Here is a 15,239-nt window from a genome sequence, read left to right as displayed (position 1 = left end):
CCTGTTTTCATTGCCCTCTCCAGGTTTCCTCCTGGAGTCACAATTGTCTCATGTTTCTCCAATGATGACATTTTTTCCCAGCGCATATCAAAGTGTGCAGCACCCTAAGTTGGGCTTTGCTCGACCTAGCCAAAAGCCGTTGTGGTTCCCTGCAAGCCATTGGAAATAATTGGTTTGGGAGCGCAGTAGTGCTGTTGTCACGTTGTGTATGAAATTGAGTGGGCTACAGATGCTTATCCCAATGCTTCAAATACTGCAGCTTGGTCGATGCTCCTAAGCTTCAAAATAGGATGCTCTACGGTTCCCTCTAGCATCAGTTTTGGACGTGACTGGGTTTGTCAGTTTCCCTTCATAGAAACATGGTGTCTCTTAAACTTTTTTTGTGCAATAACCCTTTCAAAATTATCCAACCAATAGAATTCCAGGTATGGTGTTGGCCAATGAAATGATTGCTGCCCCTTTGCGGGTGTGTTCACTTTAGTACAGCGTCCCCTAACCTTGTTCATTTACTTCCCCCTCCAAGGCTTTATTATATTGCTTTACCTACCCCAAAGTCCAAAACGTCATGGTATATCAGATAATTCTGTCATAAACAACCCATTAGCACAGGATAAAGAAACCTGACCACATGTAGATAATAAAGAAAAATAAATGGGAAAATGCATTAGAAGTTAACATATCAGCAGCAGACTGGAAAGACTCCCTTAATATAAATACTTTAAGACATCTCAATCTAAATACTGGGGGGAATGTATTTGGAAAGTGAGCAGGATATATTAGTATGGGACATGCTAGCCCTTAGCAGGGACCAGTTGCTGCACTTGGCTTTAAAGAAGAAGCTTACTATACACACAGTCTTTACATGTCCAGTATTGATGCCCTTTTGGGCGGAGTTTGAGAAAAAACGTTTTTTACTTAAAATAACCTCTGAAACGAGGGGTTTCAGATCCCCCCTTGGGTTTGTTATGTGTTTCTTTGTTTATTTCTGTCAATGGTTTCATACAATGGACTCCAAGAAAAATAACTGCTGATCTCGAGAGGTTTTAAGACGTATTATTCTCAGTGGAGTTTTTTCTTAACAGTTTAAAACAGAGTGAAGAAATCTCTAAATACTCTTGATAACATTGCTTTATCAAAAGCCATTCAAATAGTCTCGAGCTGCTTAATTCAGCTAAGTGCTTGTTTCAGTCATCAACATGGTTCATATCTGTGTTTTACAGAATAGAGGAGGAGATCGAGGCCTTGGAAACCCAGGAGCTCAACATCTCTGCCAATGAAGAAGTTGTTCTGAAACGTTTAAAAGAGGTGGAGAGGACGGCTGAGGACATTATCAAGGTAGGCCAAAATAAACTTTTTATACTGTGCTTGCTTTACTGGCTCTTACCCTGCTGTGTGTTGCTTACTGATAACCTCTGCTACAACAGCAACTTTTCACCTTGAGGCGATGAATAACGACGTCATGGCGACGTCTAAAAATCCTTAAGCTTTTAACAAACATAATTTGCTTATTAGTGAGGTCACAACATGGGTCTGTATATTTGTAACTTAGCCAGGTTTCCATCCAAATTAATTGCAAATTTTAACCGGATTTTGGGAAAATCGGCAAAAGAAAATGTGAATGAATGCTTGTTGTCCATCCACTACCGTTGTGCTGCTATTAGGAGTTGGTTCAATGAGATAAGTAGTAGGTGGTGCCTATTTTTCAGTAAGAAAACCATTATAGCACTGCAAAGGAAGAAGGCACAACAAAATTACGTTTTCAAAAGAGCTCCAGTCACCATCTGTGAAAAACATTTGTATATCATGACTAATGTGAGGAAGATTACATCAGATCTGTGTGGAGCGATGAGGACACTGCTGTCTCTTCAGCTGAGCAGAAGCTTCAGTGGACTTTGATTTCACGTTTTAAATATTTCGACATTTATTAACCAAATCTGCTTCCATTGCAGGTTGTCACATTTTTATCAATAAAGAAACTTTTCCTCCTAAAACATAAAAACCTTTCTCTGTGATATTCCAAGATTTTTCTACCTCATGCCCCTCTGTGTTTCACTCAAGGCACCCTTAGGTATTTCTATGAGATGCACCGGGCCTTTAAGTAACTACAGTGTAAACCCTCTGTAGGGTTCAAATCAGCAAGAGAAGTATTGGGCAAAGACAAATTATAACGCTTTGTGTGTTCAAATGTAATCTTGTAAAATGTAGTTTTTGGTGAGAAACTTGAATAAATCCATTTTTTTAAGATGTTTTCACTGCAATTTATAACCGATATTATAGAGGGTATTATGAGCTGTTCAACTTCGTAACACTAGTTTTAAACAGCTTATACATCATTAAAACTACTAATGACAAGATTTATTTTTTTGTAGTAACCACTATAGCTGACAATAACAAAGTAAAATAATTAGTCTGTAGCCTTGCTCTTAATTATAGACTTAACCTAACAAATATATATATATATATTATTCACAACTTAAATCACATGTTTACTGCAACCATGCTCTGGAATGCCCAGTGAATGTCTGACCAAGAGTCAGTATGTGACGAGCAGGGATGAGAATGTTTTGGGACTTAAAGGCTGTTTCAATGGTGTTTATGTTGATGCATTCCCTCTTGCTGATGTAGCAGTGTGACATTTGTTATTATTTAGTAATTATTAGTAATTTTTTTCTCAGTACAGAGTATTTCCCTGTAAAAGTGGATAAATCATATTGAAGTAACTCTATAATAATTTACAGTCCAGGCTTTACAACTCTGAATGGTCTGTAGGTGTGCATGTGAGAGTGAATGGTGGTCTTTTTTGGAGGTGTTACTTGGCGTTCAGACTGAAAACAGCAGTGCAACTAAACAATGCAGGTGACGTGTTTTTTATTTATGCCTATTTGATTGATCAATGCAGTTTGATCCTGCATCATTATCACACCCACTCAAGTTTAGTGTTATTCTATATCTGCCAGTGTTATTGTGTGTGTAGTGTTATTATGTGTAATTATATGTTATTATATAATAATATATATTCTTTTAAACAATTATCTTAAAATAATACAATGGAGAAAAAAATTCAATTCTGCAAATGATGGACATTAGTAGTTTGTAGTTTGCTGCAACTCAAGAGTTTGATAGCCCAGTATGATATCACTTCAGCTACATGTTAAAAGCCTCTAGGCCATTACCAACCTCCCGTATAGCCACAAGTCAACTCACTGCACGTTGGTGCTTCAATTCTCTTGGATGTAATACAAGTTGTGACTCTCAGACGTGTGGGTTAGAGGAGGCACAATTTGGATTTTTAATAAAGTGAACGGATTCAAGCGCTTCCTATGAATATACTATACTGAATGCAAATATCAGCTTTCTACTCACCCCACGCTGCCTGTGGCTCTTCCTCTAATCTGTGCTTGTTTCTAACAAGATGCACTCTCTGAGGCCTGTGTGGGTGTTCTTTGGCTGAATAAGGGGGCAGCTAATGGGATTGCTCACATGGTGGGTGTTCAGAGCACAAGGACTAATGTGCATAATTTGCTTTCTGGCTTCTGCCTGTAACTGAAAGACACAATGAAATAGCTGTGCCTTTAATGTGACTTTGGCATGGACTGCTGATGAAGCATTAATCTGTAGCACTGCTGTGATGTTGACCTCCTGTGGCTCTCACCACTTTGACCCTCAACTACTCTGTCTTCACATGTAGGAGCTAAATGCAGACTTCCAGGCAGGTAAACACTTTTGTAGCATTTTGGTGTGTGTGATCTTTCACAGTTTTCCTTTCCATTTCTCTTTTTTGTGTAAAAATAAAATATATGTGAGACTAGGCTTTATTAACATGCATTATTCATAGATCTGATATCATTTGACATGTGTCATTAATTAACAAAAATGAATGGTAGTGATTTAAATAGTCCTAATGTTTACTCTTACTTTTACATACTCATCTTTTAAACCTACCTTTATTGTTTATTATTCAGACATACAACTAATAGCTGGTTGCTTGTTTTTTAAGCCCATTATTTTGAGATCATGATTTAATGGATATTAATTATATTTACATTCTGCCAGTCAACTGAAAGAAAGGTTTTTACTTTCTTGAAATAACAAAAAATGATTTTCGCCTGTTTCAAGTCTTTTTTTTAGACCGTTATACCAAGATAATGTTTGGAACATCTTGTTATCTTGGAACAACTCAGAACCAATAATTAGGAGGGAAGAGCTAGCCTTATTAAGGCACACTGAAAAATCATGTTTCTTTGTTTAGACCACAGTTTTTTCACTGTAAGTTTCTCAGATTTACAGTCACCAACATTAACCCTGACTTTCTGTGGTGGAATGTAACTAAGTATATTTACTCATGCTATGGATTGGGGTGTTACAAGCTATTTCTTGATGGAAAAAACTATACGTAGTTTTTCCACCTGCTAGGCACAAATTGTCATTTTTACATTGCTTTCCTTGTACAACTAGATACAATGTGTAACTCAGTGAACTGAATGAAAGTAGGTTCATCTTTGAACTGGAAAGGAGTCAAGCAATCTGCTTCCAGTAGTTTTACCAAGTTAGGCTGACCTCATCCTGACTCCAGCCCTTTACTTAACACACAGGCATGAGATGATATCCATCTTAACATCAGCAAATGATCATATTACGTAGAAATCTCAAATTAATCCCTTTAAAGTATCATCTAGTAATGGGCTTAAAAAAACTCAAGATGAGCATCATTTTTTATCTTTTGATATTTACATAACTAATAATGGTTTAACACCTAGCTATAAGTAGATACTTAAATGTCATAACATGGCCTCTTATGGCGTTAAAAGGGATTTCTTGTATTTCACTCGTCAACTTTTCTCCTCAGATGTGATACATCATGCACCCCCTCCACTCCCAGTTATCCCAATATTCATCCCAGTGACACCAACAAAAAACCTTCCTGTGCATCAGCCTGTTAGTGAGGAACCAAAGAAAGGTACATACATCATCTAACCACTGCTTATGCTCAAAATCAGTTTCTGATCTAACTATCAGGATAGTGTTGGAGACAAGTGGTACACATTGGGGTAGAAAATAACTACAACTGTGCACAGAGTCACGCAGCTCCATGGTTCTGCAGACATCCATGATGTTTTTCTTTAGGTTAGGAGTGGCTGCTCTGACTGAAAATGCATCGTGGTTCCATAATGCTATTTTAAAGCTGTTATTGTGTGTTTCACTGCATGCAAATTAAGAAGCAATTAGATTATATTGAGGAGAAGTGAAAATTTTCTACGTGGCTACCATTTTTGGAACCTTGCTGAACCCATCATACATCAGAACCAGCAAGGTTTCTATCAGGGGAAAAACACTGGAGCACACAGATTGATCTGCAGCCTTCAATATGCCAAACACACATTCAACAGTACAAAAACGCATTCCCACATCATATAGGTACACCATGAAAAAATCCAGTTCTTCTGGTTTTCAGAGTATCACAACAACATTCTTGTTAATATACAAAATGTTGACCAGTGTAAACCAATAAAGAAAGAGTAAAATAAAAAGAAGCAAACAAACAAAAACAAGCCTGTGAGAGAACATGATAGCCACAAGAAGAAATGATTTTCCAGTAACTGCCTTACACTTAAATGTGTACATAAAAATGTAAGCCAGTGTCCTTATATTTTAAGAGATGGCAGAAGTATCCACTTCTGCCATCTCTTTGCAAACAGATCTTCCCTCAAACTTAACACACGAGTCAATCTTCCTGTATGACATCAAACCATTGATCCTGCTTAGGAGAATCAGGTTTAAACCAACTTCTAGTAATGGTTTTCCCCCCCAAAAAATCCAGTTTTTCATAAAGGCCAAAGAGTAGAACTGTGTGAAGAGCATGAATCCAGTACTGCTCTTTATAGAGAAAAACACATCAAAGCCAACAGACAGCCCAGCTAAGCACATCATTATAATGGTTACAACGACTGGCAAAGTCAGCATTAATCCAGGTGAAATCAACATAAATACATTCACAAATGCACAAACCCATAAGCCACACTGAAGAATCATGTTTCTTTGTTCAGACCATAGTGTTTTGCACTCTTAAGTTTCAGATTTAAAGTCACAACATAAACCCTGAATTTCTGTGGTGGAATGTAACCAAGTATATTTAGTCATTATATACATATAAAGTATGCCCTGGATGGGAAGCACACTCCCTCATGCCTTGTTGTAAATAAAGGGTTGACTTTATTTCACACTGTGCTTCAGTCATACCAGTGACATTCGAGTAAGGCCTATTCTTACTACTAACTTATTGCATGCAATAGTCCAACCTTCCTTCTCTCTCAAACACACACCCACACACAGCGAGCAACGACGCGCACAGTTTTCAGTTCAAGGCAACTTCTATTAAAAACAGATCGATGTAGCAATTTCCAAAATTCCCAAATGTTTTACTTCAATTCATATTTGATGGCATTGATCAACATTTTCTTCATTTGAATACTTCTTTAGAAGCCTAAAATTATAAAAAATACACATTTGTTGTGGTCTTAGTTTCAACTGGGTTCATCATCACACATCACATTTATGAAAAAGACACAATTCTAATGATGGTAAATACGTGAAATTTAGCAAATAATAAGCATATAGTAAACAGCAACCACAATTTGATCCTTTGTCGCCCGGGGAGGAAATCCCCCGACTTCACCAACAATGATGCTTTTTTGTGAGTTGTTAATGCAAAAAACGTTATTCACTTTGTGTAATGCTGTCTACACAACATTTGTAATGATTCATACCTTGTTCAAAATTTGGCAACCATAAACGATAAACTTTAAACTCTCTTTTTGTAAATAACATTTTCAGTTTGTCCCAAACGTTAACACAGCAGATAATCTGAGATCAGCTGTTCAGATGACATCAGCACATGCAGTTATTTCTTATTGTATATTATTTATGTCCCTCCCCTACGCTGTTGCTTTCATTTTCATTTAGGCTAATTCTCTTGAATAATGCATCCCCTACTGCTCGCTTTTTAGATTTGTATGTTTTCCACCAGTATGTATGTTTTAAATATAGTTAAAAGAGAGTCTTTTAGATTTTTTATTCTGTTCATCCTTCTACCAAATGACAATGTACATCTATTCTAGGGTTGACTAAATCTGTCAATTTTGAATCTGATGAAGGTTTCAAAATATCTGTCTGTTTGTAATCAAACTGTGTGCTCCAGTCCTTTTCCCTCTGCTGACCCTTAACCTGAGTGCACCGGAACTCACAGATGCACAAATAACTTATTTTCACAATGAGGGTTTTATGCTACATCCACACTTACACGTTTTCATTTAAAAACGTGGTTTAAAAACAAAAACGATATTTGTCCACACGTGTTTCAGCATCGTTTTCGAAATGATTTATGTCCAGACTTGCTCCCCTGAAAACGAATATCACATGACTATTCACGTACACTGTGCCGGTGTAAACAGGAAGTACATTGGTTGCTTGGTTACAGATAATACGATTACACTACTCTTTAATTAAAAAAACGGTCGTGCTTGATACTTAAGAACTAACTAAATTCTTCCTCTATAAACTCAAACAGACACATTTTGTGGAAGGTTTTAGAAGTTTTATTTATTAAACTTAGTTACAACACAACATGTCTTGCTTTATCTCTCCCACACAGACATAACATTTACATTAAAATGAACAGTTATTAAAAGAAGTTTACGAGTTTATGGGTCCATACATTTGGTCAACACACGTCTCTCACGCATTTCATCGGTTTCGTTTTCTGTTCTCTCACTCGCAGCTCTGCCGGTGGCTGAAGTCTCTGTCGTACTGGAGAGCATTTCTTTTTTTGTTTCTTGAACTTCACAAAAGTTGTGGAGAACAAAATAAGCATTAATTAGAAAAGGAAAGTCCTCCGTTTTGTGTCCATCCCCCTCCTCAAAGCCTCAAACCGTGACATCAGAAGTCCGCTCCGGAGGGCTGATAACACCGCTGGACACGCCGCTCGCTAATCGCTCCAATAACAGCTGCTTCCTCCGCATGTTGGCAGTAGTAGAATTATTAAATGCAGAATTTAACTGCACAACAGCTGCTAGTAAAAACAACAAGGTCAGCAACGCCTGTGATCAGTTATCCATGTTAAATTAACCTGGTAGTCGATCGGTAATCAAGGCTGTTGTTTGTTTGAAAAGGGTCACGTGGTAAGGGCGTGACGAATTAGGGAAGGACACGTCGTAACTCCTAAAACACAATCAAATAACGTCATTGTTTCCAAACTCATTCGTTTTCCGCCAACCACACTTTCAGAAAACCCGGCGTTTTCAAACTCCTCCGGTTTCGGTGCCCTAAAACTCCGGTATAGTGTGGACGCTCGGTGCAAACGCAGCAAAAGATTTTCGTTTTCAAACGAAAACATAGTAGTGTCAACATGCTATAATGTTGGTAAGACACACATGCTTATTTGATGTAGGTCTGCAACTAACTAATTTGATTATTTCTCGAAATATCAATCTTTTTGTCTACAATAGGTCTGAAAATGGTAAAAATACTCATCATGATGTCTAAAAAGTCTGAAGCCTTTCAGGGGAAAATTCATGGAGAATGGATTGGGGCCCCTGATATCACCATGTATTGCATAGCATTTGCAACTATCTACTTCTCATGGACCGATTTACAAAAAAATTAAAATTGCTGATTAATTTAATTCTGATCGACTTATTGATAAAAACGGTTCATTAAACATGAACCGTTTTATCTCTAATTTGGTGCAGGATATCATGAAATGTATAAGTTGTTTTGTTATAAACAGGCCATTGCCTTACACTGATCTCAATTAAAATGCAATGTAAAGGCTCAGACAGAACTGTGCCAGTGTACCAAGCATTCCAAAAATAGGACTATATGTAGCATAAAAAAAAGTGACAAGACACGTCATTGAGTCTTTATTGAAGTCTTTTCTCCATTCCAGCTACATTTGCAATGGAGATCAGTGTGGAGCATGATAAGAGAACAGGCAAAAGTCAGGTGGTCTCTACAGCAACCATCACTCCGGAAACCATACAAGAGAGGGGGTTAAAGGTGTATGATGATGGGCGCAAGTCTGTATATGCTCTGCACCAAGACAGAGGCAAAATGCACAATGGAGCAGTTGGAGTGATGACGCTTACAGAGGTAGAAGAGCTGCTGCATCAGGCCACAGAGAAGAAAGTGGCCACTGAGATGCAGTATCATCAGCCTGTCTACTCTGTACCCTACACAGGGAGCAGCAGGCCTTCAACACCCAGGACACCGAGACAAACCCCAACACCCAGCCCCAGCCCCTTTCAGAGCCCAGTCTCATCCAGAAATGGACCTCAAATACTCAGAGAGGAAAGCCAAGGCAGCCCAGACCTGGAGACATGGAAAACCACAAGCAAAACACCCAGCCCTAGCCTCACCCAACAGGACTCCATGTCAAGAGTCCAAAGACTAAGAGAAGACACCAAGTGGCCCTACCCCAACATTCCAGGACAATCAAAGGGTGACAGCAATGAAATTTTACAACCTCAATTTGGTGCTAAAACTCTACGAGGACACACCAACAGAAATATGGATGTGGGCAGTCCAAACCCAGCAGCTCTTGTCTCAGTCAAAGCCAGGTCTGAAGGAATGCCAGCAACCGAACAGCCGTTCTACACGGGTATAGATGACTGCAGCCCTTCACTAGCCAGCAATAAGCTCGGGGTTGATCCTGATGCTTTGACAGAGAGCTCAAGTGATGTTAACAGACATTCACCCTTCTCTGCAGAGAATATTGCCTCTCTGAATCTCATCAACACCCTGCCAGAGGAGCTAGCATCAGGACCCGTCACCATGATCTTCATGGGCTACGAAAATGCTGAGGACGAGGATGAAAAAGACATCCAGGCTGAACTGGTGATCATCAGCGCTGATGATGATGAGGACGATGACGAGGCCTTTTATGGTCATAATAAAAGTGGCAGGGAAGCGTGTCTCTCATACCACCCAGAGGGACACAAGAGCAAGGTCTTCCAACCCAAAGTTGGTATAGCTAAGGTTACAGGCTGCAGAGACGTTATTGAAGGTACCTACACAAACTGGGATAATTTAGGGCTCCACAAGCCAACATTCACCCACAATCCTGAGAGGCCCAGTCCCTACCTGCAGGAACAGAGGGTGGATAAGTCTGCAAACACAGGCAGCATAAATATGGAGGAGATGAAGCTCTGTTCAACAGGAAGATAAAATGGAAATTCACCACTTTTTGAGAAATGGGGTCGTTGAAGAGGGAATGTAGGAATAGAATTTAGGTCATTTATTGAATCATTCTTTAATTTTCTTGTCCTTCACCATGTTCATGGATCTTCATAGGTTTGAACATATCTTGTGTGTAAATAACCTTCTGGCAGTCCAACATACTGGGCTCATTAGCCTTACTCTGGATGCCTTTCGTATGCAGTAGGAAGGCAACACCTTTTTCTGTTGTGCCATTTGTTGCAAAAAGCCTTATCTTGTCATGTCTGTGCTTTGTCCAAAATTGGGGAAACTGACAGCCGCTGAGAGGCATTGACAGTCGTGTTCTGTCCATGGTGATTCAGAAAGCTTTATTGCTTTTATTGCTCATGGCAAATTAGTTTCATTAGCCAGTCACTTTAACATGGGCACAGTGTCAAAGCCTGACCATTTTTGTTTCCACTGTTTCAAATTATATACTTTATAATTTGTTCATTAGTTGTTCAAAATATACTTATTAATGGTAAACAAAGCATGTATTAATGCTTTATAGACTAGCATCAAGCCATTTGAACATATTTTAGGTTAACAGACAGAGTCCCTTTTTAAAGGCCATATAACCTCCTCCAGTATAAATTGCTTTTAATACATTTATTTTGGTGTGTTGGCAACACTTGCTAGGGACAGTTATGCTGCAGGATGATATAAATTAAACCGAGTGTCATATTTATTATTGCTTTGTTACTGAGCTACACAATATGGCCAAATGTATGTGGACATTCATTTTGGCCTGGACCTGTTTCTCCTTGTTTAGTTTTGGGCCCTTAGCTCAAATGAAGGGGAACCTTAACATGATAGCATTATTGTGAGTTTTAAGCCTGTTCTTCCAACTTTGTGCCAACAGTTTGTGTGTATTCCTTTGTTGTTTCAGCATGACTAATGCCCCATGCTCAAAGCCGCTCCATAAATAAATGTTTGGTGTGGAAGAACTTGACTGTCTTTTTCTGAATGGGCGCAAATCTCTGCAGCCAGATTCAACATGTGGTGGAAATACTGAAACCAGAAGAGTGATGAGCAGCACATTGCTACCCATGTGTCAGAATCACATGTTTTTAGTGTTATGTTGCACTTTAGCTTGTGGTTTTTATGTATTGTGTTTTATTATGTTCTGTGTTATTTTGGGTGGATGCCAGATTGTTTTCATCTCAGGGTCTATGTTAATATTCGACATCATGGCACATAGCAGCATTAATAATAACCTCTCATTGGTCTCGTGGAATGTGAAAGGTCTCTGTCATGTAATTAAAAGGGGTCGCGTATTCTCGCACCTAAAATCATTAAAGTCAGACATAGTTTTTCTCCAGGAAACGCATATCAGTGCTAACTAACAGGTTTTCCAAGCGCCTTTTACTAGCAAGGCCAGAGGTGTTGCTATTTTTTTTCATAAAAATATCCCATTTCGCCTCGACTCTATGACGGCAGACCCATATGGCAGGTACCTTATGATTGCAAGTCATATCAATTGTCTTCTGGCCCAAATACTGATAATCCTGACTTCTTCTTAAGGCTTTTGATATGATACCAGCTTCCAGCCCCAATGTCATTATTGGAGGTGACTTTAATTGTTATCTGGATCCGTTCTAAGGCAGACTCTCACCGAAATCACCTCCTGCCAGGGCCTCAGTCCAAACTTTGAACAAATTTAATTAAAACAAGGAACATGGTCGACATCTGGCGACTGCAGCATCATTCAGACAAAAACTTTTCTTTTTACTCACATGTCCATAAGTCTTACACTAGGATTGACTATTTCCTCATATCTTCTGAATTACTATCCAGCAATACCAACTCTACTTATCACAATATTTTGATATCTGATCATAGCCCGGTCTCACTTAAATTAAAAAATATCCTGTCTAAACAAAAGTACAGTTGGCACTTCAATTCTCTCTTGCTTGAAGACCACTCGTTTATTGAACATATGACTGCACGTATAGATGAGTTTCTTGCCACGAATGATAATGGGGAGGTCTCCGACTCTATTCTTTGGGAGGCCTTTAAGGTTGTGATAAGGGGCCACATTATCTCATTTGAATCATCAAAAAAAGAAGAACTTAATGGTCGTCTTATGGATATTGAAAAACTGCTTCCAGTACTTGAAGAAGCTTATAGATCCTCCCTTTTACAACCCGACTACAATAAGCTTTTAAAACTGAAATATGAACACAATACTATAACTAGCAAACGTATAAGCAGCCTTTTACTAAAACTGAAACTGAAACATTTTTAACTCGGAGATAAACCTGAAAAATTACTAGCAAGACAACTCAGAGGTGAGCAAGCTTAACAAGCAATCCATAAGATTAAATCTAACCCAAAGGACATAAATGTTTGCTTCAGAGACTTCTATAAGGAATTATATTCCAGAAAATGAAAGGCCACAGATGCAGATTTTTGTAATTTTTTCAATACCCTAGATTTTCCCCAACTACATGGAGCTGCAAGTGACGACATAGACACTCCAATCTCTGAGGCTGACCTTCTGGATGCAATTTGAGCTTTGCCTTCCGGAAAAGCAGCAGGCCCAGATGGCTTTGGCTGTGAATTCTACAAGGCTCATGTTAAGGACGGTAAATGATTCAATGAAAAATAAGAAGCTCCCTAGCTCACTTTACGAAGCAAATATTTGCCTGCTTCTAAAAAAGGGTAAGGAAGAGATCAACCCTGCAAGTTATAGACCCATTGAGCTCTTGAATTAAGATCAGAAGTTAATAACTAAAGTCCTGGCCACAAAATTGGGTAATCACATCTCTACAATTGTACATCCTGATTAGACCGGTTTTATTCCTGGTAGGTTCTCATTTAGTAATGTTCGCTTGCTTTTAAATACACTGTACTCACTCAGTTCAAGCGAAGGACACACAAGCTGCCATTTTATCTCTTGACGCTCAAAGGGCTTTCTAGAGTGAGTCAAAAATAATTTACTCTAGCCCAGTATCTTCTATCCTCACAAACACAGACAAATCCCAACCTTTTGATTTGCAACGTGGCGTAAGGCACGTTGAAAAAGGCCTTTCTCCCCTCCTTTTGATATTGCCTTAGAACCTCTTACAATAGAAATGAGGAATCACCTGGGGATCCATGGTATAAAATTTGATCATGATGGTCATCTCTCGAACTGCCAATTGACTCTGTACACACTCCTATAGCATACAATCACATGTTCAAACCAGCGCTGATGGACAGAGTGTTTCTGGACTGGAGGGAGAGGGGACTGTGCCGTATTGGAGATTTTTACGTAGCTAATAAATTTGCCTAATTTCTTCAGCTCCAAACTAAATATCACCTTCCTCAATCACATTTCTACCGTTACCTTCAAGTCAGGCATTTCGTACGGGAGCGTATCCCAGAGTTCACAAACAAACCAAAGTGCCACATTTTTTATGATCTACTTCTTTCACAGCCAAACTCTAAACATTTGATCTCTCGCTTTGTCAATGCTTTTATGGTACAAGTGAATGCCAGACATCTCAGGGAGGCCTGGGCCGGAGAACTGGGCATTACAGTGTCAGATGAACTGTGGGAGGAAGGCCTGTCCAGTATACAGACTTGTTCTATCAATTCTACATATAGATTAATTCAATTTAAAGTTTTACATAGACTGCATTACTCTAAAACAATGGTGCGATCTCAGCTGTCAATGGGCGAAGGCAGGGTTCACCCTGGACAGGTCGTCAGTCTATCGCAGGGCTGACATATAGAGACAAACAACCATTCACACTCACATCCACACCTAGGGGCAATTTAGAGTCTTCAATTAACCTAAGCTTTGGACTGTAGAAGGAAGCCGGAGAACCCGGAGAGAACCCACGCTGACATGGGGAGAACATGCAAAATTGAACCCAGGCCCCTCTTGCTGTAAGGCGACAGTGCTAGCCACTACACCACCGTACAGCCCATGTAAATTATGCTATATGTTATATGTTTGTGTATGCATATTATTATTATAATAATTCTTCTTTTTATTATTATTATTATTATTTTATTTTTTTCTCTCACCGTCTACCCAGAAGGGGCAGCATCCTTGCGAATATTGCTGTTGGTAGACAGCTTTGCATTTGTTTCCGGCCCCGTTTTTCAGTTATTATGTGTTATTGTATTGAGTGTTCCATGTCCTGTGTATGTACTAAATGTAAAAAGTATAAATAAAACATAAAAAAGAAATGCCTAATACATTAACAAAGCCATTTGTTTCAACCTAGTAACTTTTTTTAATGAAGGTGTTAATCATGCCTGTGTAAACTAACTGTCCTGTGTGCTGTTACTTCCTCTGTGATTACAAATATTTCTTCATCAACAATGGTGACAGTGTTGTTATTGGCAGTGGTCCCTTAAGTGAGGTCTATTTGACTGTATCCTAAACCAAAGCCAGTTAAATTACAAGAAGGGGAAATGACACCTACATCTGAGAATAATTTGAATTATTTTAAATAAAATAAATGTTGTTTCGTCCCAACAACCTAATGTTTTGGTCCCAACAACCTAAAGCCAGGACCAAAACAAGTACTACACTTTAAATCACAATGGGAAAACAAAGATATACTTATGAAGACGAGTGAGTGTCTGGGCTCTTCTGTATGAAGCCATGACAGCAGGCCTGTATGAATTTGTGCTTAGACTCTGTGTCTCTTTGTGGCATTATGATAAACATGGAGGAGGGTGGGAAAACAACGAGGTGGCGTCTTAGACATCAGGCTTAAAGGATACAGTTATATAACAGCAATTTCGTATGCAAAAGACATGAAAAGTGAGAAACCCACTTTAATAGAAATGAACAGTCTTTCTATTAGCTGGGAGAGATAACTAAACCACTATTGTACTCCAATAGGAATTAATGTGCCTTGTTAATAAATCATATATTTGGGTTGATATACCATTTCACAGTTGTAAATGTAAACAGTCCAAATTTGTGCCAGTTTATCTCCTGTTGCAGTGTATGTGAATGACATAAGCTGACAAGATGTACACATGGA

At 38.8% G+C, this 15,239-nt stretch overlaps 1 protein-coding gene across 1 annotated transcript in view; it reads left to right on the top strand.

The window, feature by feature from the left end:
- The window catches only part of LOC129110553 (palmdelphin-like), a 29,813-nt gene extending 19,595 nt beyond the window's left edge, over positions 1-10,218 (top strand). The window contains exons 5-8 of the mRNA XM_054622650.1: positions 1,221-1,335; positions 3,689-3,713; positions 4,847-4,957; positions 8,942-10,218. Of these exons, the coding sequence (XP_054478625.1) occupies positions 1,221-1,335; positions 3,689-3,713; positions 4,847-4,957; positions 8,942-10,218 (1,528 nt within the window). The remainder of the gene's footprint in view (positions 1-1,220; positions 1,336-3,688; positions 3,714-4,846; positions 4,958-8,941) is intronic.
- Positions 10,219-15,239: the final 5,021 nt, after the last annotated feature.

The sequence above is a fragment of the Anoplopoma fimbria genome, chromosome 21, assembly GCF_027596085.1.
Source record: "Anoplopoma fimbria isolate UVic2021 breed Golden Eagle Sablefish chromosome 21, Afim_UVic_2022, whole genome shotgun sequence".
Lineage (NCBI taxonomy): Eukaryota > Metazoa > Chordata > Actinopteri > Perciformes > Anoplopomatidae > Anoplopoma > Anoplopoma fimbria.
This window is presented reverse-complemented; position numbering and strand designations above follow the sequence as displayed.